The 21,548-nt window shown below is 58.6% G+C and overlaps 1 protein-coding gene and 1 non-coding gene across 10 annotated transcripts in view; both read right to left on the bottom strand.

Moving 5' to 3' along the window:
• ADGRL1 (adhesion G protein-coupled receptor L1) overlaps positions 1 to 21,196 on the bottom strand; it is a 50,822-nt gene extending 29,626 nt beyond the window's left edge. For 6 of the 9 annotated variants that reach the window (XM_042249811.1, XM_042249813.1, XM_027969501.2 and 3 more), the window contains exons 1-2: positions 20,171 to 20,995; positions 1,700 to 1,862 (exon numbers count right to left, since the gene is read on the bottom strand). In XM_042249811.1, the coding sequence (XP_042105745.1) occupies positions 1,700 to 1,769 (70 nt within the window). In that variant the 5' untranslated portion in view covers positions 1,770 to 1,862; positions 20,171 to 20,995. Of the gene's footprint in view, positions 1 to 1,699; positions 1,863 to 2,850; positions 3,026 to 19,103; positions 19,225 to 20,170; positions 20,996 to 21,127 lie in introns of those variants that run through there. The other 3 variants (XM_060416268.1, XM_060416269.1, XM_042249810.2) reach the window with 3 other exon arrangements.
• Positions 13,377 to 13,449, bottom strand: TRNAG-CCC (transfer RNA glycine (anticodon CCC)). The gene has a single exon. It is a non-coding gene; the product is annotated as a tRNA-Gly (tRNA).
• Positions 21,197 to 21,548: the final 352 nt, after the last annotated feature.

Raw genomic sequence — 21,548 nt, 5'->3', positions numbered from 1 at the left:
CTCTTGGAGAGGTTACATTGTCACATGTCAGCTCCCTTCCTGTGCCTTTCAGGGACTGCAAGCTGGGACTCAGGAGCCCAGTAGTTAGGGTTTAAATCCCAGCGCAGCCACTCCCTGGCTGGTGGCTTGATGTAGTCACTGACCACCCCTGTGCCCTTACTTCCTTCTCTAGGGAGCCGACAACGCCTACCTCACGGGCCTCTGCTGAGGGGTGCAGCAGAACTGGTCCTCGGTGAGCAGACAGGCCCCTGATTACTACTGTCAGGAGGATGATGAAGGCAGCTCGTCTCTGTGGGACAGAGCAGGCTTAGCATCATCCACGCCTGCCAGGGCAGCCACCTTTTTGCACACTAGTCCCAGCCAGGCCTGTGCCGGGGGTCCGAGGAAAGCAGGGATACACACAGGGGTCCTGAGTCGCCAATGGGCTGTCACTGGCGGATAGAGAGAAAGTCCCAGTGCACACTGGCAGCAGAGACAGACGGGCCCCGTGGTGCGATCTAGTCCCTCTGATGCCAGCTGGGGGCCCAATGGGGTTGGCAGCCAGGCCCTCGGGGTTTTTTGGGGTGAGTTGAGTCCCACTTGGGGAAAAGTTTTACATGTGTTTCTCCAGCGCCATCTGCTCCCACGTCTAATTTTAGTCCTTCCTGGGTCTGGGAAGGAGGCTGGGGGTGGAGAGCTGGCTCAGATGGGTCTGGGGGTGGAAGCAGCCCCGCCCGGCCCCACTGGGGCTGTGGGGCAGGACCTGGATGGGCAGAGAACACAGGTGCTGCGGGAGCGGAGGTTGCCAGCTGGCCGGAGCAGTGCCAAGGCCTGGTGGCACGGCTGAATGACGGCCCCTCCACCTTTGAGGCTCTCTGTGAGAGGGATCACTGGGGAGCAGGGCCTACCACCAGCAGCCTCCAGACAGGGCTGGGAAGGGCGGGGCCGGATGCATCCCCAGGGCGAGGGTGAGGCTGGCGGGCCTCCTCTCTCTGCCTCTCATCCCGCGCTGCCCTTGCCCCTGCCTGGGCCCACCATGGGGACAGTAATTGAGTAATCGGGTGAGGGTGGGCGGGCAGGCTCCGGGCACTAATTGTGGCGTGTGCAGGATCCCGGGGCCGGCATAGGGCCGAGCCGGATAATTAGTTGTTTTTAAATAAACGTCAGCGGGCATGCTTTAATTAAGCCTTCTTCCCAGCGAGAGCCTCGGAGATGTAATCACAGAGAGACACACACACACAGGAGATGAAGAGCCTCACCAGGAAGGCCTGTCCCGGTCCTGGAAGCCACAGCCCAAATCCCAGGCCCTAGGACCCCTGGTGGGATGAGCCCTGGAGCTCTGGGTTTGGGGTGAGGGGCTGATTCGGGGACCCCTTGAATCAGCGTGTGTGATCACCAAGTATTTCTCTGCTCTGAGTCTGCCAGACTGAGGCTGGGTGGGGGCCTGATTCTCTTAACAAGGGATCAGGAGGTTGTGGTGGTTGACTCTTTTGCAACCCTCCAGAGCATAGCCTACCAGGCTCCCCTGTCTATGGGATTCTCCAGGCAAAAAGTGGGTTCCCATGCCCTCCTCCAGGGGAATCTTCGCAACCCAGGGATTGAACCCAGGTCTCCTGCATTGGCAGGCAGGTTCTTTACTGCTGAGCCACCAGGGGAGCCCTGGTCGGGGGCATTTCGGGGTTTCATCCCCCTCCCCTGCCTCGGCCCCCTCAACACCTACCTTGGGTGGCTGAGGTGACGAGGATGGCTGTGACGCAGAGACTCCAGAGCGCGGCGGCCAGGCGGGCCATGGCGGCGGCCAGGGGTGCGTTCTCGGCTCAGTGGGCTGTGCAGGGGGCCTTGGCCCGCATCACCAGGTGGGCACCACGGCCTGGTCCACCAGCCTGTGGAGGACAGGGAGAGTGAGGTGGGGGGCAGGGCGGGCCGAGGAGGAGGGCAGGTCTCCTCTCTTTCTGCAGGTGCCCGAGGGCCTCTAGCCTGCTGCCCTGAGAGGGGCGGGCCAAGCTGGCCAGAAGCAGCACCCCTGGGCCAGAGGCTGACCCCTCCAAGGCCTCTGGCTCACGCTGCACCCCCACCCCACCCCAACAGGTGGACCCACCCATTTGGGCACCTTGGATCTCCCAGAAGCACCTCCTGGAGTCTGCCAGCACCCCCTTCCCCAGGTGGCTGGGGTAATTCTTCGGGCAGTACCAGCTAAGAAGGGCCCACCTGCACCCAGGCAGGTCCCAGACCCTCCACCCCAGAGGAGAACCCTCTGGAAGCCTCTTAAAATCGAGACCCTTCCAGTTCGTCTCCCCTACCCCAGCTTCATCATCCAGCACGGCGTCCAGGGTGGGGGACCCAGGCGTCTTGGCCCCAGCCTGCAGCCTCCCAGGCTTGGGCAGGAGTCCAGGGCCCCACCCCCAGCCCCTTGGCTTCCTGTCTCTCTGGCTCTGGAAGCTAATTAGAATCCAGCTGGCTGGCGCCACAGATCAGGGACCAGGGACAACTAAGCCCCCTCTTTCCTCTCGGGGGGACCCTCAGGGTGAGCTGGAGACAGGCAGGCGGGGTGAGGGGTGGGTGCAGCCCCTTAGGGGGGCTGGGGAAGCTGGAGGAGGGGTGGGAGTTGTGTGTCCTTCCAGGCTAGCCCTCCCCTTCCCCAGTCTGTCCTTCCCGGGCACAGCGGCTTCGAGGGCACAGAGCCGGGTTCTGACCACTTTTTCTCCCTCCCAGCCTCTCCTCTTCTCACTGCTTCTGTCTCCCCTGGGATACTCCCAAGATGGGACACCCAGATCTCCACGCTTGGTCCTTTGCTTCATCTACAAGCCGGTTCTTCAAGTATGACTCTGGCCCAGGGGCACCAGCCTGGACAGGAACTTGCTAGACATGTACCTTCTCTGAGGAGGGTCAGCACCCATGTTTCTTTCTTTAAAAACAGCTTCTCTTTTATTTATTTGGCTGCATTCTTGGTTGTGGTTCACCAGCTCAGTAGTTGTGCGGCGTGGGTGTAGTTGCTTTGTGGCATATGGGATCTTAGTTCCCCGGCCAGGGATCGAATCTGCACCCCCTGCATTGCAAGGCTGATTATTAATCACTAGACCACCAGGCAAGTTCCAGCACCCCATGTTTTAACCGGCTCTCATTCCCTGATAGCTCAGTTGGTAAAGAATCCGCCTGCAATGCGGGAGACCTGCATTTGATCCCTGGGTTGGGAAGATCCGCTGGAGAAGGGAAAGGCTACCCACTCCACTATTCTGGCCTGGAGAATTCCATGGACTGCAGAGTCCACGGGATCGCAAAGAGTGGGACATGACTGAGTGACTTTCGCTTCACTTCTAGTGTGCAAACCCTTGGTCTGTCCTCTACTTGCAACCCCTCCCCCGCTCCCCGCCGTCTGTCCTACGGTCTCAACACCAGGGACAAGCTCATACTGTCCAAGCCTCTTATTTACAGTTTGGAATATCACAAAAGAGCCCTGACGACTGGTCCTTTCCCCCCCACAATTGAAAGCCTATCAACCAGCCCAGTAAGCTCCCTGACCCCACTCATGCCTCCTGCTCTTCTTCAAGCAGCCCAGACCCTGCCCCAGGGCCTCGGCACTTGCCCCTTCCTCTGGGTGAATCTTCTGCCTGCCAGTTGTTCACGTGGCCTCTTCCTCGGCTCCCTGGCCTCCTTCAGCCCTTGGTTCAGATGTAACTGTTTCTCTTCTCTAGTGGATGTGCCCCTCCACAGGCAGGGATCATTGCATTGTTTTGGTCCTGCCTCCACAACAGGCCTGAATGTTTGTTGAACAGCTGTTGTTCAGTTGCTCGGTCATGTCCAACTCTTTTGCGACCCCATGGACTACAGCCTGCCAGGCTCCTGTGTCCATGGGATTTCCCAGGCAAGAATACTGGAGTAGGTCGCCATTCCCTTCTCCACGCTGAATCAGTCTCAGAACCCGAACCTAGGAATCCTCCTCAATTACCAACTCCTCTGCTCCCCTCCCCTTCATAAGCTCCTCCAGCAAGTCCCATGGGCTCTGCCTCCCTCCAAAGTACCCTGTCAATCTGCCCACTCCCCAGGGCCACCACCAGGCCCAAGCCACCACCCTGCAGCCCCCAGAGGCTTGTCCTGGCCTCCTCCTCTTCCCAGCCTCGCTGCCTCCACTCAGTGCTAAGGCCATCATTCAATTACATGAATTTGAGCATCAACCTCCCCCTCTGCTCTCCCCTGGGGTCTCCGTTCCTCACCAGGACCCAGAGGCTGCTGGTGACCTGGTGTCACCACGTTCTCCAGTGCAACCCTCCTCCCAGTCCTAGGAGCTCCAGCTTCCTTCCGGCCTGAGCCCTTGCCTGGGCTGCCCCTCCGCCTGGAACACTCTCCCAGCAGCTCCATCGCCTGCTGCAGCTTCTCATCATTCAGGGTTCAACCTCAAGGTCACCCCAGCAGAGCAACCTACCCTGACCGCCCCCACCACACCTGTACCCTCACTTGCCCTCCTTTAGCCCTGTTTTTATTTTAATTTATTTTGGTCACACTGTGCAGCTTGTGAGATCTTAGTTCCCTGACCAGGGACTGAACCCTTGACTCCTGCAGTGGAAGCGCAGTCTTAACCCCTGAACTGCCAGGGGAGTCCCTAGCCCCATGTTTAATTCACAGCACCTGGAATCACCTTCTTTTTTCTTTTAAGCATTTTGCTTTTTTAAAGAAATTATTTATCTGGCTGCACTAACTCTTAGTTTCAGCATGTGGGACCCAGTTCCCTGACCAGGGATAGAACCTGGGCCTCCTGCATTGGGAGCCCAGAGTCTTAACCACTGGACTACCAGGGAAGGCCCTGAAATCACCTTCTTGTATAAGCAGGTCTATTGTCAGCCTTCCCCACTAGACCATGAGCCAGTTGAGGGCAGGGACTCAGCACAGCTTCTCAGGGAATAAAGATTTGGGTTGCTCACTCATGGGGCAGGACGTCCCTCCAGGCCTGTCTCCTCTCATGAGAAATGGAAAGTAATTTCCCGGCGCAGCTCCCCACCCCGACCCCCAGGACCCTCCCCAGCTCCCAGCCTGCAGCAAACTCTCCCCTCTACTTCCTCAGCCCACAAACATCTCTCTCATCCCCCAACCCTGTCCAGATGTGGCCTTGGATGGTTTCCTTGCATTTTGCAGCATTCTACAATTTTGCGTGGTCTGGGGCCGGGGTGGGGGAGGGGCATCACCTCATTCCCACCCGCATCTTCTACCTTCCAGACTTGGGGTGGAGCGCGGAACTGGCGCTAGGCTGCTGGATGCTCCCCTCCCTGACTCTCCCCTAGGGAGTGTAACTGGTTAGCATTCTCCCTCTGGCTCCCTTAGGGAGTTAAACCGGTTAACGTCTGGTTAATGCCGAAGAGGCCGCCGGATGCCAGGCTCTGGGTACAGCCGGCCAACATGGGTCTGGGGTTCAACTCTCTCATTTCATGCCTCAAGGCCCTGAGTGGGACCCCCCACCACCCCTAGTTCCCTGACACCTTGTTTCGGCAGGGTTCTCGTAAGGACCACAGTCTACATACACAGTAAGCCAGCAAGGCCCGTCAGAGGATGCTGTCCCAGAGTAAGGAGGGTCAGGACCCAGGAAACATCCATGAAGGAGCTGGCTCTTCTCTTTCTCCAGGCTGGGCCTGCTCCCCAGAACCCCAGGACCCCAGCCCTCTTCCCTGTCCACACCCTGCTCAGGGATTCCACTGGCCTCATGGCTTTGGACACCATCTGTACCTGGGATGACTGCAGCCTCTGAGTCCCAGCCCCGTTTCTTTCCTCACAGCTACACTTCTGTCTGGATCTCCAACGCACCTTGAGCCTCACCAGACCCGACCAAACTCCCCGTTTCAGGGCATGGTCCCCCCTGGCACCATCCTCCCAGAGCCTTGGGTCGGAATCCTAGGAGTCAAAATCTGGGACTTCCCCCTTCCCTCACCCCCACAGCCAGCAGGAGTAAGCCCAAAGTCTGCACCTCCAGAGCAGCCCAGCATCTGTCCTCCAGACCTGGGCATCCCCATCGTCACCAAAGAGCCCTGATCCCTTCCCCGCTGCCCCCCAGCACCTCCACTCCCACATCCCAGGCTCCCCTGGCAGCCAGAGGGGCTTTTTGAAAGATTGTGGTATCACACACACACACACACACCGTTGTTTAGTTGCTAAGTTGTGTCCGACTCTTTGCGACTGCACAGACTGTAGCCCACCAGGCTCCTCTGTCCATGGGATTCTCCAGGCAAGAATACTGGAGTGGGCTGCCATTGCCTTCTCCAGGGGATCTTCCCCACCCAGGAATCGAACTCACATCTCCTGCCTTGGCAAGCAGGTTCTTTACTAGGGAAGCCCCATATATATATATGACGTAAAACTTGGGATTTTAACCATGTTCAGGTATACAATTCAGTGGCATTAATTACATTCTCAATGCTGTGCCACCAGCATCTCTATCTATTTCCAAAACTTGTCTATCGCCCCGAAGAGAAACGTGTGTGTGTTAGTCGCTCAGTTGTATCCGACTCTCTTTGTGACCTCACAGACTATAGCCCACCAGGCTCCTCCGTCCGTGGGATTCTCCAGGCAAGAATACTGGAATGGGCTGCCATTCCCTTCTCCAGGGGATCTTTCTGACTCAGGGATGGAACCTGGGTCTCCTGCACTGCAGGCCAATTCTTTCCCATCTGAGCCACCAGAAACTTGGTACCTGCTAATCAAGAACTCTGTCTCCCCGCTCCCCTCAGGTCCTGGCAACCACTCATCTGCTTTCTGTGTCTATGGATCTGCCTGTTTTGAGCATTGCACACACATGGAATCAGATAATCAGTGGCCTTTTGTGTGTGGTTTCTTTCACTCAGCAAGATGTTTTTGAGATTCACCCATGTGGAAAAGTGTGCCAGTTGAGTTCCTCTTTTTGGCTGAGTAATATTCCATTGTATGAATGGACCACATTTCTTCATCCATTTGGATGAAAAAAATTTTTTAATTGGAATATAGTTGATTTACAAGGTTATGTTAGTTTTGGGTATATAGCAAAGTGAATCCATTAACATATACATACGTCCACTTTTTTAAAAGATTCTTTTCATGTATACACCGCTACAGAGTACTGATAGAGTTTCCTGTGCTATATAGCAGGTCCTTATTGAGTGAAGTCGCTCAGTTGTGTCTGACTCTGTGTGACCCCATGGACTGTAGCCTACCAGGCTCCTCCGTCCATGGGATTTTCCAGACAAGAGTACTGGAGTGGGTTGCCATTTCCTTCTCCAGAGGATCTTCCTGACCCAGGGATCAAACCTGGGTGTCCCACATTGCAGGCAGACACTTTACTGTCTGAGCCAGGTCCTTATTGGTTATCTATTTTAACAGAGTAGTCTGTATATCAGAGAAGGCAATGGCACCCCACTCCAGTACTCTTGCCTGGAAAATCCCATGGACAGAGGAGCCTGGTAGGCTGCAGTCCATGGGGTCACTACTAGTCGGACACGACTGAGCGACTTTACTTTCACTTTTCACTTTCATGCATTGGAGAAGGAAATGGCAACCCACTCCAGTGTTCTTGCCTGGAGAATCCCAGGGACAGGGGAGCCTGGTGGGCTGCCGTCTATGGGGTCACACAGAGTCGGACACGACTGAAGCGACTTAGCAGCAGCAGCAGCAGCAGTCTATATATGTCAAAATTTTTTTTGTTTTTGGCCATGCCTCGCAGCATCTTAGCTCTCTGACCAGGGATTGAACCCGCTCCCTAGGCAGTGAATGGAGAAGGGAATGGCAACCCACTCCAGTATTCTTGCCTGGGAAATCCCATGAACAGAGGACCCTGGTGGGTTACAGTCCATAGGATGGCGAACAGTTGGACAAGACTGAGCAGCTAATAACACCTAAGCAGTGAAAGTGTGAAGTCCTAACCACTGGATGACCAGGGAATTTCCTATCGATTCATCACTGATGTATACTTGGGCTGTTTCCACAGAGAGGACCTTTTCTTTCAATTTATTTATTTTTAATTGAAAGATAATTGCTTTATAATACTGTGTTGGTTTCTGCCAGACATCAACACAGATCAGCCATAGGTATACATACATCCCCTCCCTCTTCAGCTTCCCTCCCACCTCCTGCGCCGTCCCACCCCTCTAGGTTGTCGCGGAGCGCCGACCTGAGCCCCCTGAGTCATACAGTGAATCCCCACTGGCTGTCCAGTTTACATACAGCAGTGTATACGTTTCTACGCTCCTGTCTTCATTCATCCCACCCTCCACCCTCTCCTTCCACCCCTCCCGCCCCCACGTCCATAAGTCTCTTCCACAGAGGGGACTTCTTAAAGGCAATCTTGGGACCTCCCTGGTGGTCCAGTGGTTAGGACTTGGTGCTTTCACTGCCGTGGCCCGAGTTCAATCCCTGGTTGGGGAACCAGGATCTCACAAGATATGTGGCGCAGCCAAAAAAAAAAAAAAAGAATCTCAACACACTGCGCCCCTGCTTAAATCCTTGCCAGGGCTCCCACTTCATATCCTGTGAGACCACACACGCCCGGCTCCTGCCCCTTCCCCGCTGCTCTGGCCACGCAGTCCTGGCCTGCGCCCTTAGATCTCAGCTCATGCCCCGCCTCAGAGATGCGAGGGGGCCTCCACCACCCTGCACCACAGCCGCTGGCAGCCAGTGCCCGCCTGGCCCACCCACACCACCCCGTAACCTCCCACGGCCGGGGGAACTCACACCCGGGGAGCACGCAGGGCCCTGCCTGGTGTGCGGTGAGCACCAGGTGCCCCTTGCTGCGCTGTCGCCCCCGCCCCACGGTCACGCCACCGCCACGTGACTTGACTGGTCCACTGGTGGATGCCCTTCGTACTCCTCCCCTGCCCCCAAGAAGGGAGGCTGCCGAGGCCGTCCCCTGGCGCTTAGAAGTGCAGTACTAGCTGTTGTTCAGTTGCTCAGTTGTCTACGACTCTTTGCGACCCCATGGACTGCAGCCTGCCAGGCTTCTCTGTCCAGGGGATTCTTCAGGCAAGAATTCTGGAGCGGGTTGCCATTTCCTTCTCCAGGGGATCTTCCTGGACCAGGGATCGAACCCACATCTCCTGCATTGGTAGGTGGACTCTTTACCACTGAGCTATCAAGGAAGCTCAGATGTATAACAGGTCCATAAACAAATATTTACCAAATGAACACAGGAATGGTGGTAGGGATGGCTGGATGGGGCATCTGCCCTGTGACCTAGGTGCCAAGCCTGACCCACATGGGTACCATTGCCTCAGGGGCACAGAAAGTGTTCCCCGTGGGCTGCTGCTGCTCCTGGAACCCCCATCCCTGGAGCAGTTCCCCCACGAAGCCCCAGGCATCCCCAGAGCTGTCCCCAGATCGGGGTTGGAGCTGGGGGAGCTGGACACGGCAGTTCTGTCCCCTCTCTTTCTGGCCTGACTGCACATGCACTCGGCCCTAGGGAGTTTCTCCTGGCACCTGGTGCTCACTGAAGTGAGGAAGTGAGGTCAGAAGTGGTGAGGTGGGAACTGCCTGGGAGATCCAGGCCTGACCAGCCCTGAGGCCTTGGGCTGGATGGAACTGTATTCCTCCAAGAAAAGATACACTGGCGCCCTATCCCCCGGCACCTCAGAATGGGACCTTATTTGGAGATAAAGATGTAATCAAGTTAAAATGAGTGAGATCATTAGGGTGGGGTGTGTGTGTGTGTGTGTGTGTGCCCGTGTGTGTGTGCTCAGCCATGTCTGACTCTTTGCGACCCCATGGGCTGCAGCAGGCCAGATTCCTCTGTCCATGGAATTTCCCAGGCAAGAATACTAGAGCGGGTTGCCATTTCCCAGACCAGGGCTAAACCCTCATCTCTTGCTTTTCCTGCTTTGGCAGGTGGATTCTTTACCACTGAGCCACCTAGGAAGCCCCAGTAGGGTGGACCCTGATCCAATCAGACTGCTGTCCTTATAAAAAGGAGATGGACACAGACCCACACACACCCAAGGAGAACACCACGTGAAGACGAGGCAGAGATTGGTGTGACGCGCCTTCTAGCTAAGGGTTGCTGGCCAACCTCCAGAAGCTGGGGCAGAGGTTCTTTCTCTGTGCCCCTGGAAGCAATCAACCCAATGCTTCCATCTTGGGCTTCTGGTGTCTATAACTGGGAGACAATACATTTCCGTTAAAGCCGCCCAGCCTGGCTTTAACAGCAGCCCCAGTGAATTCACACAGGGGGTCAGGGCAGACAGGGCAGGAGGGGTGGTGGTAAGTAGGCAGAGATGGGAGATGGGCCTTGAGCCTCACGACTTCTGGAAAACCTTTCTGCTACGGGGGTGTGGGGGGTCGGCTGGGACCTCTCATTTGCCAGAACCACCCACGATGGCCAGGGGCAGCCGCTGACAGCGCCGTGCCCCATTCTGAGCACTGCACGCCTGTATTTCATATAATCCTCATAAGGACTTAGTAAGGATGGCGAGGTACATACCCATATTTTATAGGAGAGGAAAGTGAGATCCCAAGGGCACCCGAGTGGCAAGGGGGCTTGGAACCCCAGGCTGATCACAGTGAGCTGGGGAGACCTGGGGGCCCTCAAGAGACCCCTCGTCTGGGCCCCCACTGCTTCTGTAGGCCTGAGCAGCCTCCGAAGTGGGCATGCCCACAGGGGTCAGGTGAGCCCACACCTGTGTCTGTCCCCACTTTGAGCCTCAGGGAACTTGAGTGTTTAGGAAACTTGAGTTTCCCAATTTAACCCATGGGAAACAGGGCTCGCCACCCTCACATTGAGAAGGGAGACTGGGCCCCAGGTGTGTTAGACCCCCAGGTCGTGCAGGCTGCCCACTGACCCCATACCTGCCTCTGTTTTTGCCTGAGCCCCACGTCAGTCTCAAGTCAAGGGGCAAAAGCAGGGGCATCCTGGGGGCAGGTGATGCGGCCCAGGCTCTGTCCTCAGGTGCCCTGGGATGGGGCAGGGGAGGGCAACAGGAGGAGAACCGGCTGCTGGTGGAGAGGGGGTGCCATGAGCTTGCCCTAGAGTGTGGTTGCCATGGCAACCCTCTGTGCTCAAGTGGGTGGGAGTCTGAATGCCTGAGGCGGGGGGTTGGGATACCACCAGCAGGATTCTGGGCCCCTAAGAACAAGTCTAGAGCAAGAACAAGGTGCTCTTGCTCCCTCCTCAGCAGCCTTGAGTCCTCCCCAATCCCAGTAGCCAGAAAGCCCAGCTCCACCAGCCCGCCTCCTCCAGGGAACCCTCAGGCATGGCCGAGTGGGTAAGCGGCAGGCCCTGGGCTAAGGCCAGGGACTTGGCTCTCAGGCCAGACTCCTGGCCTCTCTGAGCGCATCTCCCCATCCCAACTCTGGGACTGACAGACTGCCGTCACAGAGGTGGAGCAAGTGCCAGAGTGTGTCTGGCACATAACCTCCTTCAGGAAGGGGGCTGTGGGCTCTAGGGGTGGGGTCAGGCCAGGGTCCCCACTAAACCCTTAGCTCCACCCCCTCATCTTCCAACATCTCAGCAGAGAGCACCCTGAGTCCTCCGAGGTGCTCAAGAACCTCTCCTCCTCCCATCCCCGCAGCGGCTCCTGCGTCTCCTCCTTCAGCATCTGCTCACTCTCTCCTCGGGCCTTGGTCCCCTTCCTGGTCCAGCCCTGCCGCCTCCTCCGTTCTCTCCTGCTCTCTACCCTCACGGCCCAGCCTATTCCCCCTACAGCTGCCAGAGGGCGCCGGTGAGCACCTGAGTCGCCACACTGTCCCTCTCCAGCTCAGAACCCTCCGTGGCTCCCACCACACTCGGAGCAAAGGTCAAAGTTCCCTGTGCACTCGGCCCCATCCCGTCCCTACCCTCACCTCCTTCCACCTTTTCCTCCTCACTCACTAACACCAGGCACAGTACCCTCCCAGGGCCTTTGCACAGGCTCTCCTCCCCAGAGACCTGCAAAGCTCCTCCCTTGCCTTCTTCAGGTCTTTACCCAGACGCTGCCAGCTCTGGGAGGTCCTGCTAGCCCCATCACTCCTGCATCCTGCTCTCCCTGGCACTCATCCCTATCATGCCTGCCACGCTGCTGCTGCTGCTAAGTCGCTTCAGTCGTGTCCGACTCTATGTGACCCCATATACTGGACTATGCAGCCCACCAGGCTCCCCTGTCCCTGGGATTCTCCAGGCAAGAACGCTGGAGTGGGCTGCCATTTCCTTCTCCAATACATGAAAGTGAAAAGCGAAAGTGAAGTCGCTCAGTCGTGTCCGACTTTTAGCGACCCCATGGACTGCAGTGCACCAGGCTCCTCCGTCCATGAGACTCTCCAGGCAGGAGTGCTGGAGTGGGGAGCCATCGCCTTCTCCATGCGTTTTACTTATTTGCTTATTATCTCTCTGCCACTAGATGTCGGCGCCACAGGGTGGGGTTTGTCTGCCTATAAATTTTAAAAGGTCACTCTGGCAGCCGAGTGGCAGGGGTGGGACCATTCAAAGCCTCCCCTTCTCCATGGATGTCTCCTCCCTGGTCTCCTCCACATCTATCTGTCATTTCCGCCCCTTCTGATCTCCATCCTGCACCCAGAGTGCTCTTGGCAAAATGAAAACTCCACATCACTGCCTGCCTACAACCCTCCATGGCTCCCTATTGCCTCAGAGGCTGCGACTTGGCATTTCAGGCCTGGATTTCCTGGTATTTTCATCACCTTCTCTGCTCTGGCCTATTCTTTCCTCACCCCCCACATCTCTCACCCACATACCCAGAGGACTCCTGCCCTCTGTGCTCTCTTCCTCCAAAAGGCTCTGCCCCCAGGACTGCATTGGCACCCACACTAGCGGTAGACTGGGCCTCCACATTTTGCTCCCCTAATTGGACTTGGGCTCTGCGGCTTAAAGTCTATTTATCCCATCAGGGAACATTCCATCATGGATTGGCCTGGCTCTCTGTTGCATGCCCAGTTCTGGTGAGGAGAGCGTTCTCATTAATTCGTTTAATGAACAAAGATGAAACAGACCCTTGGAAGAGGTCGTCCAGTCATGGGGTAGTTACCTAGTTCCCACCTGGTCACAAGTGCTTTGGAGGAAAACAGACTCGTAGCAGAGAAAGAATGGGGGTGGGGTGGGGATTATGTGTCAATGCAAACATGATGGGGTGAGGGAACACCTGGCTAAGTAGGTAACAGTTTAGCAAAGGTCACAGGAGGTGAGCCGCCGAGGCACTGGAGAAAGAGCATCCAGGCCATGCGAAGAGCGCACGCAAAAGCTCGGAGGCAGGAGTGTGCTAGAGCGTGGCTCTGGTCTAGAGAAAGGGAAGAGTAGGAAGGGGTGAGGGCAGATGTAGCGGGCAGAGCGAGCAGGCCTGTGGCAGTGAGCTGGGAGCGGTGTAGCTTCTTTTTTAAAATATTTATTTATTTGGCTAGGCCAGGTCTTAGTTGCGGCACGTGGGATCTCGAGTTGAGGATATGAACGTTGAGTTGTGGCATATGAGGTCTAGTTCCCTGACCAGGGATCGAACCCAGGCCTCCAGCATTGGGAGTGTGGAGTCCTAGCCACTGGACCACCAGGGAAGGCCCACCCTGAGACGGAGTGGGGACAAGACGTGCCCTGACTCGGGCGGGCGAGCGGAGATGAGACTCTGTGTGTGTGTGGGGGGGGGTGACGATGAGAGCAGAAGGTGCTCCCCGCCCCCACCCTCTTCGTTTCTCTAGGTCCACCCTGCTGTCTGAACCAGAAGCCTGCAGTTTCCCCACCCCTCTCCTTTCCTTCTGCCTTCCAATTGGTCACCCACTGAATCATGTCAACTCTGTCTCGAAAGCCCTGCACGGGTCCCTCTCTAAGATCTCAAAGCCCCCACCCAAGCCTTCATGTTGACAGCTGTGGTGCCCTCTGACCCACACTGGCCTCTCCTCCACCTCCCCCCTGGCCTGGGCTCCCTTCCTGCCTGGCCCTCCACAGTTCCCGCCTACAAAGCGGCCAGAAGGAGCCCATACTAAACATTCTAACCCTGTTTCGTGGGCCTTGACCCCTTCCCAGGCCTCCTCGGCCCTGTGCACAAGTAGAAACACAAATCCAAAACAGTCCTTCAGCTCCCAGGACTTGCGTCCTGTCTCCCAGGGAATGTCTTTCCTTTTCCTGTCTGAGCTGCCCACTTCTTTCTGACCTCAGGGCGGGTCCCTTCCTTTCACTAACTCTTCCTGACTCCCCTCCACTTTATCCCTCCTTCCCTTCCAGGCCTCGGCTGGGAAGCCCCCTCCGCCAGGAAGCTCTCCCTTACAGGCCATCTGGCCACCTCTTCGATGCTCCTCTCCACAGCGGGTTGGAACCACGGCGGTCCGAGACCCATTTCCACCCCAAGGTGCTCCCTGACCAGTCACAAGCCTCACATATATTCCAGGTCCCGTAGCTGCTATCTAGTCACTCAGCTGTGCCTAAGTCTTTGCGACCCCATGGACTGTAGCCCACCAGGCTCCTCTGTCCCTGGAATTCTCCAGGTCAGAATCCTGGAGTGGGTTGCCATGCCCTCCTCCAAGGCATCTTCCCAACCCAGGAATCGAACCCTGGTCTCCTGCAATGCAGGCGGATTCTTTACTGCTGAGCCACCTGGGAAACCCCCAGGTACTGCAGAGCCGTGCTGAAAATGGTCACGGGAGCCAGGGCCTGTGGCAGAAGACATGGAAGAATGCTCTGGGGCCCTCTGCTACCACCAAGCTGGCAGTGAAGGGGCAGAGACCAGAGGGCGGGGGAGATGGTGCTCAGCGGGGCAACAGGGAAGAGGCCCCAGGTCTCAGGGTCCTAGGTTTAAATCCCAGCTGTGCCCACTTTAGGCTGTGTGACGATGCAACTCCCCCCGCCCCCACCACAGTCCCTCCTCTGCCTTCTGTCTCTTCCCTGGGGAAATGGGACGAAAGTCTCACAATGGTGGTTGTGGGGCTTAGAAATAATATTTAGCAATTCTACATGACTCTCTTATTTATTTGCCACACTTGCACAGCCTGTGAGACCATAGTTTCCCCGACCAGGGATCGAATCTGGGAACAAGGCAGTGAAAGCCTGAATCTTAACCACTGGACCATAAGGGAAGTCCCTACACGTCTCTTTTAGGGCACCTACTGTGTGTGAGGCACTGATCGAGGTGTGGAGAGACAGCTGTGAATGAGCCAGACATAAAGAACACTAAAAAAAACGTCAAGAGAGTGGGCACAGGGGAATGGCAGGGGCTGTGGGCAGGGAGGTGAAAGGGACAAACACCACCAGACTCGCCTCTCTGTTGATGAGGGTGCATTCAAGGGCACCCTGACCTCCATCACCAGGGGCAAAAAAGGGTGGGTGGGTCTGCCAGGGTGGGAGTTGACCACCTATGGACTGGGCACTGCCCTCAGCCAATGAGCTTGGCCGCTTTCAAAGGATTAAGAAGAAGAGGCGGAGGAAGTTTATGCAACAGGGCTGGTAAGCCCGCCAATGTCTCCAACACTTGCTGTCTGGGTCTTCACAGAGGGAGTCTCCAGACCCTTGATCCAGAGCAGCGGTACTCACCTGCGAGGGCCCATGATTTTGCCCTACCTGCCCCAGGCTGTTCGGCAAAATCTGGAGGCCTTTTTAGGTGTCATAACTCAGGGGTGGGGGGATTGCTCCTGGTATCTAGAGGGTGGAGGCAAAGGATGCTGAAAAGTCCAGGCCTCCTCCCAAAGAATGAATGACACAGCCCCAATGTCAGGAACGCCACGGCCGGGAGACCCTGCCCTGGGCCCCTCGCCTGTCTGCCTCACCTCCCTGACACCAGATAGGAGCACCCACCTGGCTTCCCGGTCTGCCTGGTATTTTTAGCCTCAGAGGGCAAAGCCCTGGCTATTTATAGTTTTGGGGAGAGGGGGATCAAGGGTATTTTTAGCCCGAGCATCTAATTATTGTAATTTTTATCTTCCCCAAATTTTGGATTTGGGGGAGGATGGTGTGGGAGGGGGTAACGCAGTAGTAAAGAACCAGGCTGCCTGTGCAGGAGATGCAAGAGACGCAGTTCGATTCCTGAGTCAGGAAGATCCCCTGGAAGAGGGCCTGACAACCCCCTCCACTATCCCTGCCTGGAAAATCCCACGGACAGAGGAGCCTGGCGGGCTACAGTCCATGGTTGTGAAGAGTCAGACATGACTGAGCGCTGAGCTGAGCTGAAGTGGGGCGGGGGGCTTTTGCTTGGCTGATTTCCTCGGATCTGAAACAAGGGTGGGGGGTGGTTCCCATCATCCTGTGAGAGTCTGAGTCAGTGTCTCCCTGGATCAAAGCTGCTCAGGCCTTGACCATGACATTCCTACCCCCAGCAAGGGTGGAGGCCCCCAAGTAACCCTTTGGGCTCTAAACCCTATATGCACACTGCCCCACACCTGCCCAGAGGGACACCTTCACCCACTGGGGTACCCATGAGGCCCCCTCAGGGAGCTGCCTCACAAGTGTGTGCATAGGACAGCTGCTGAGCTGGTCTGGTCTGGCCCCTGGTGGGTAGCCCTGGCTCCCCTAAGAGGACCAGGGTCCATAGGGACCCCTCAATGTGCAAAGCTGGGGAGGGAGAGTCCCTTGGGGTCTCCGTCCTTTGAGAGGCTCCCCGCCTCCATTCACTTAGCTAAGAGTTCTCAAGCGCCTACTATGGGCCTGGCCTGAGTCTAGGCACCTGGCATCCAAAAGCAAACCAGGGAACAAACTCCCCAAGAGCTCAGGTCCTGGTCGGGGAAGACATACACTAAACAAACAGGCACAATAAATGAGTAAATTACAGAATGTGAGAAAAGTCATCCTTGCGAGGGAAAGTCAGGAGGCGGGTGGGAGGCTGAAATTTTAAACAGGTTGCATGGGGTAAATAAAGGTTACTGAGGAGGGAACATCCCTCATCACTGGGTGAGGGAGCAAAAGCTTTGTACGAGTCAGGGGGAGGGGCCCGGGCGAAGGAGCCGCCAGTGCAAAGGGCCTGTGGTCAAACTGCGTGCTTAGGAGCAGTGAGGAGAGAGGGGGCGAGGTGGAAGGGGTGACTGGGAAGATCATGAAGGTCTGGACCCTGGGACACCCCATGCTTGGGGTGCCAAGATGAATGGGCTGCCCCACCCCAGCTGGGGCTCCGGCGGCTCTGGATGGGGAGATATATGCCTTCTTCCCAACTCCTATGATAGGAGCCCCTTGACTGAAATTGCTCCTGTCGCTAGACTGTGAGCTCCCTGAGGACAGGACTGGGGTACTGTCCCCCTGGCGCCCCCGGCACAGTGCCGAGTGGAAAAGACACTTGGCAAACATCCACAGGTTTCATGAAGGTCTGCTCAGCCTTGCTCCCAGGAGCCACACATGCGCACACAGCAGGTGCACACAAGACGCAGACAGCTCCTGACACGTGGAAGCACACACACATCCCCTCTGCAAAACTCACAAACACCAGCACCCAGGAGACCCTTATGAACACAGGACCAGCCTGTCGGACACGTGGCCACACACAGGCTCATCCAGGTTACCATCCTAATCACAGCACAGGTACCCACAGGTCACAGCAGCCTGGACTCTCAGGGCGGTGGGATCCGCTCCCAGGCCTCTGTTCTGCAGCCCCCCTGCCACCTGGGACCCCTCTTCCTCTTTCATCAGGGTGGCTGAGCCCAGGGCTGGGAGGGGTGCTGGTGCAGTCAGGTATAGTTCCAGACCCAGGGAACCCCCATCTCAGGAGCATCACCCCCCTCCTCACCTCCCTGGAGGGTCTGGAGGAGGGGAACTGTCTGGCGTCTGGAAATTGAATCCTTGAGAGGAGCCCACACAGAAATCAGAGCCTTCTGTGTGTCCTTGGTCACACGTCTGGGTCTGGCTGGAGAGATAGGATAGGGCAGTGACTGACAACTTCAGCTCCCTGTGGCCAACAGGGGCTGGGACGGGGACAGCGGGTGGAGACTGCTCCTCCTGTTCTCCATCAGGGGCACCCGCTCTGGGGCCAGGCAGCACAGCCTCCTGGGCTTGGCACCCCTACCCCCTGATGCCCAGGCTGGGGCTGAAGCACCATGCTCTCTCCTGTCAGCCCCCCACATGCGGTGGTGCCCAAGCCAGGACCAGACTGCTTGATGCAAACAGACTCCAGAGGGGCCAGGGGCCCCCCGGCTCCTCCCCTATGGCCCACCTCCCAGGAGAAGGGCAGGCTGGGAATAGAAACCAGGCTTAGAGTCTCCTGCCTTCCACCTCCTCCCTGCAGGCCCCACGGCGCCCAGGTGCGGCTGGTCCCCAGTTCCCTGCCCTCCCTCAACCTGGGCATCCTCTCCACGCCCAAGGGCAGCAATCAGCATGGATAGGCCAGCTTCCCAGGAGAGGGGGTTGGGGTGGGCATCCCATCGAGAGCAGGAGTGACAAGCATGGGGTGAGCTGAGGCCCCGAGGGAGTTCCCTGAGAGAGAGAAGGAAGAAGGTGGCAATGCCATTGGAAGGCCGGGCACTCACATGTGAGCACACACGTATGTGGCTTGGTGCATGGGGGCCCTTGCTGCCAGCCAGGGATCGAATTAGTTCCCTTTTCCGCTTTCCAGATGATTTTTCATCTCTGTAATTAATGGGCAAGTCAGTTCTGAACAGCATGGCAGGCAAATTACTAGTTAGGAAAATCACGGATAATTTTCTCGATATGATAATGAAGGTTGTATTCCTTCTCTTATTCTCCCTGTTTTCATCCTACTTTTAAGTAATAAAACCGGCATTAGAATTTGGGGGTGGGGGAATGGGGAGGAAGGAGACGTCACCTGCCCCCACAGCTAGGGCCTGACCCACAGCCCCCGGCCATCAGGCAGATGGAGAGAATGAGAGACGGGGACCCTGCGTGGGACACCCTGATGACCCATTCAGGGTGCCAGGCCTAGGAGACCAGGTGGAGGGGCGGGCAGCTCCCAGGCTGTTAGGCCTTGGGGCGGGGGAGTTGGGGTCTGGGGTCAGGTTACAGGTTCCCGCCCGGCCCTTGGGTGCTTGGAGAGGGGAGCAGGGATCACCCGCCTCTCCCCAAGCAGAACTGAGATCCACCAGCCCTGAGCAGACATCTACTCTCAGGTGTCCTCCGTATCTGTCTCCCAGACTGTCCAAACCCCTCTCATCGGTGACTCCTGCAGCAGCGAGGAGAACAGGGCAAGCCGAGAGAGGGAGAGAGAGGCAGAGAAAGAGAGAGGCGGAAAGGCAACCAGCCATCTTGGCAGCCATCTTGAACCCCTCCCCCTGCTCCCCCAGCTCACCACATGTTTGGATGTGGGCAGAGGAACCCAGGCCCCGGGTCCTGCAGGAACCAGGAGGAAAGGGGGCCCTGTCTCAAGGCTGCGACGGAGGGACACCCACTCGGCTGCCATGACTGTGTGCGCGCGCGGGGGGCGGGGGATGGGGGAGGGAGGAGCGGACCGCGAGGAAGGTCCAGAGAGGGGCCGGGCAGGGATGGGGCTGGGCGCTGACCGAGACTGGAAGGTTAGGGCCAGGGATGCGTGTGAGGGCTGTGTGCGGGCGGGGGCGGTGCGCCTGTGGGGCCACTTTTTGGCCACGGCGGGAGCACACACACAGCGCTGCCCAGGCTCTTCTGGCACGGACTCCCGTCCCAGACAGATGGAAAGATGACAATTGAAACCCCAAGCTCTCCTCGGCGAACACCTGGGAGAGTGGGAGGGCTGGCCCTCAAAGCCCGAATCCGGGTGGATGAACCCCAACAGCTTCCCAGGCTTAACCCGGTACCGCGGAGGGAAGATGCTGTCGACGGCTACGGCCGGCCAGACACCCAGTCAGACCCCTCCCCATCCCCCGCGCCTCTGCCTCCCAGAGAAAAACAACCCCCAGCCCGGCTTCGTGGGGTGCCAGCCCCCGACACGGCTCCTCCGGGGGCTGGGGCCGGCGCGCGGCGCGCACACGCACCCTCTCCGCTCACACCCAGACACCTACACAAACAGGGCGCCAAGCACCCGCGCGCACACGCACCGGGGACACGCAGGCACTGCCGCGCCGCTTCCCCACAAAGGCTGGCGCGCGCGCGGGCACACGCAGCCACGCGCGGGCACACTCGCGGCTCCCTCCCCCCACGGGCACCCCGCGGCCGCGCATCCGCACACCCCCGACAGTCCACGGGGGCTGCCCCTCCCGGCCCCCTCACCGGTGGGGTGAGGTGCAGGCCGCCCTCCATCCCCCTCGCGCTCAGGTGCTGTGACCCGCGGTTCCAGCATCCCCTCCCCCTTCCTGGCCCGGGCTCCCATCCTCCCTACCTCGGCCCCCACACCTGGCCCAGGTACGGCGTCTCCCTCGCCCGGGGTCCTTAGACACTCACCTGTCCAGCGCTGCTCCGGGGTCGGCCTTGCGCGTCTCTCCTGCGGCTCCGCGAACCCAGGACCCCTGCCCGGCACATCTCCCGGAACCGGGACAGGGGGGAAATCGGGCGAGGGGTAGCGGGGCCCAGAACCGCTGTCACCAACCAAAAATTAAAAAAAAAAAAAAAAAAGAAGAAGAAGAAGAAGAAGCGGATTACACAGCTCCAAAGGCGGCCCCCTCGCGGCGGCAGAGACTCGGGGCTGGGGGCGAGCGTCCGCGCCCCTCCCGGGGAGGGAGGCGGCGGGGCGGGGGCGGTGTCAGAGCTCCGGGGGCTGGGGCGAGGCGGAGCCCCCCGAGGCGGCGCCAACAGCTGCCCGCATCTTCCCCGCAGCTCCGCGGCCCCGACGGAGGCGGCACGTGTGCGCCCAGGCGACTTCCCAGCCCCCTCCGACGGCGGCAGCCGAGGGGTTAACGGAGCAGCTAGGGAGCCCCTGCAGCCCCCCGCCGCCCGGCGGCGCCGCTCCGGGGCCCACGCGGCCCCATTCGCCGGGGCCTCCTCGGCAGACGGCGGGGCGGGGGCGCCGCAGCGCCGACAACTCCCGCGCCGACGGCTCGGGCTCCCCGCAGTGGCCACGGGGGGCTCGGGTAGGGGGCGGGCGGCGCGGAGCTTGTTGCGGGGGGGCGCGGTTGTAGGCGGGCGCGGCGGCGTCGCGCCCCCGGGGTGGCCAGATGGGGGGGCGCCGGGCCGGGCCCGTGGGCACCGCAGGACGCGCGGACCGAGCGGGCGCCGGGCACCAGCAATGACAAGCCGCCTGCTCGCCCCTCTCCCCGGCGCACCCGCTCCGGGAGGGGGACGGCGGGCACGCACAAAACCCGGCCCGGAACCGCCGCCCGGGACCGGCCGCCGCAACCTGCCCCAGCGCACCGGAGGCCGGCCCGAAAACCCGAGATGGACTTTCCTCCCCTTCGCCCCCACCTCTAGTCCCTATGGAAAAACCGGGAGAGGGAAGGAGATGTGCTGGATCCCAGCGTTGGAACGGGAAGTGGGGGAGGGGAGACAGGCTGGAGGAAGACCCGGAGCGGATTTTGCAGGTAGTGGAGTAAAAGGCGCTTTGCCCGGTGAGGGGAGAAATGAGAGCGATCTGGAAGGGGTCTGCAAAACCCGGGTTGGATTAGACAGAGATGGGAGGAACGAAGGCAGCTGCGACAGGGCCAAATGCACCCCGGGCACGCAAATTTCGGGCCGGATTCTTCCTCGGGAGACGGAGTAATGCGTCATGCCTAATGCAGTGGAAACAAGCAAGACCTGGCCTAGAGTTTCCAGACCTGGGCTCGCAGGGGGCTCCGGGAGGGGGCTATTTAGTGGCTGAGGCGGCGTGGGCTGCCCTCGTCTTCCT

The sequence above is a fragment of the Ovis aries genome, chromosome 5, assembly GCF_016772045.2.
Source record: "Ovis aries strain OAR_USU_Benz2616 breed Rambouillet chromosome 5, ARS-UI_Ramb_v3.0, whole genome shotgun sequence".
NCBI lineage: Eukaryota > Metazoa > Chordata > Mammalia > Artiodactyla > Bovidae > Ovis > Ovis aries.
Note: the sequence above shows the minus strand (reverse complement) of the source record. Positions and strands in the feature narration are given on the sequence as shown.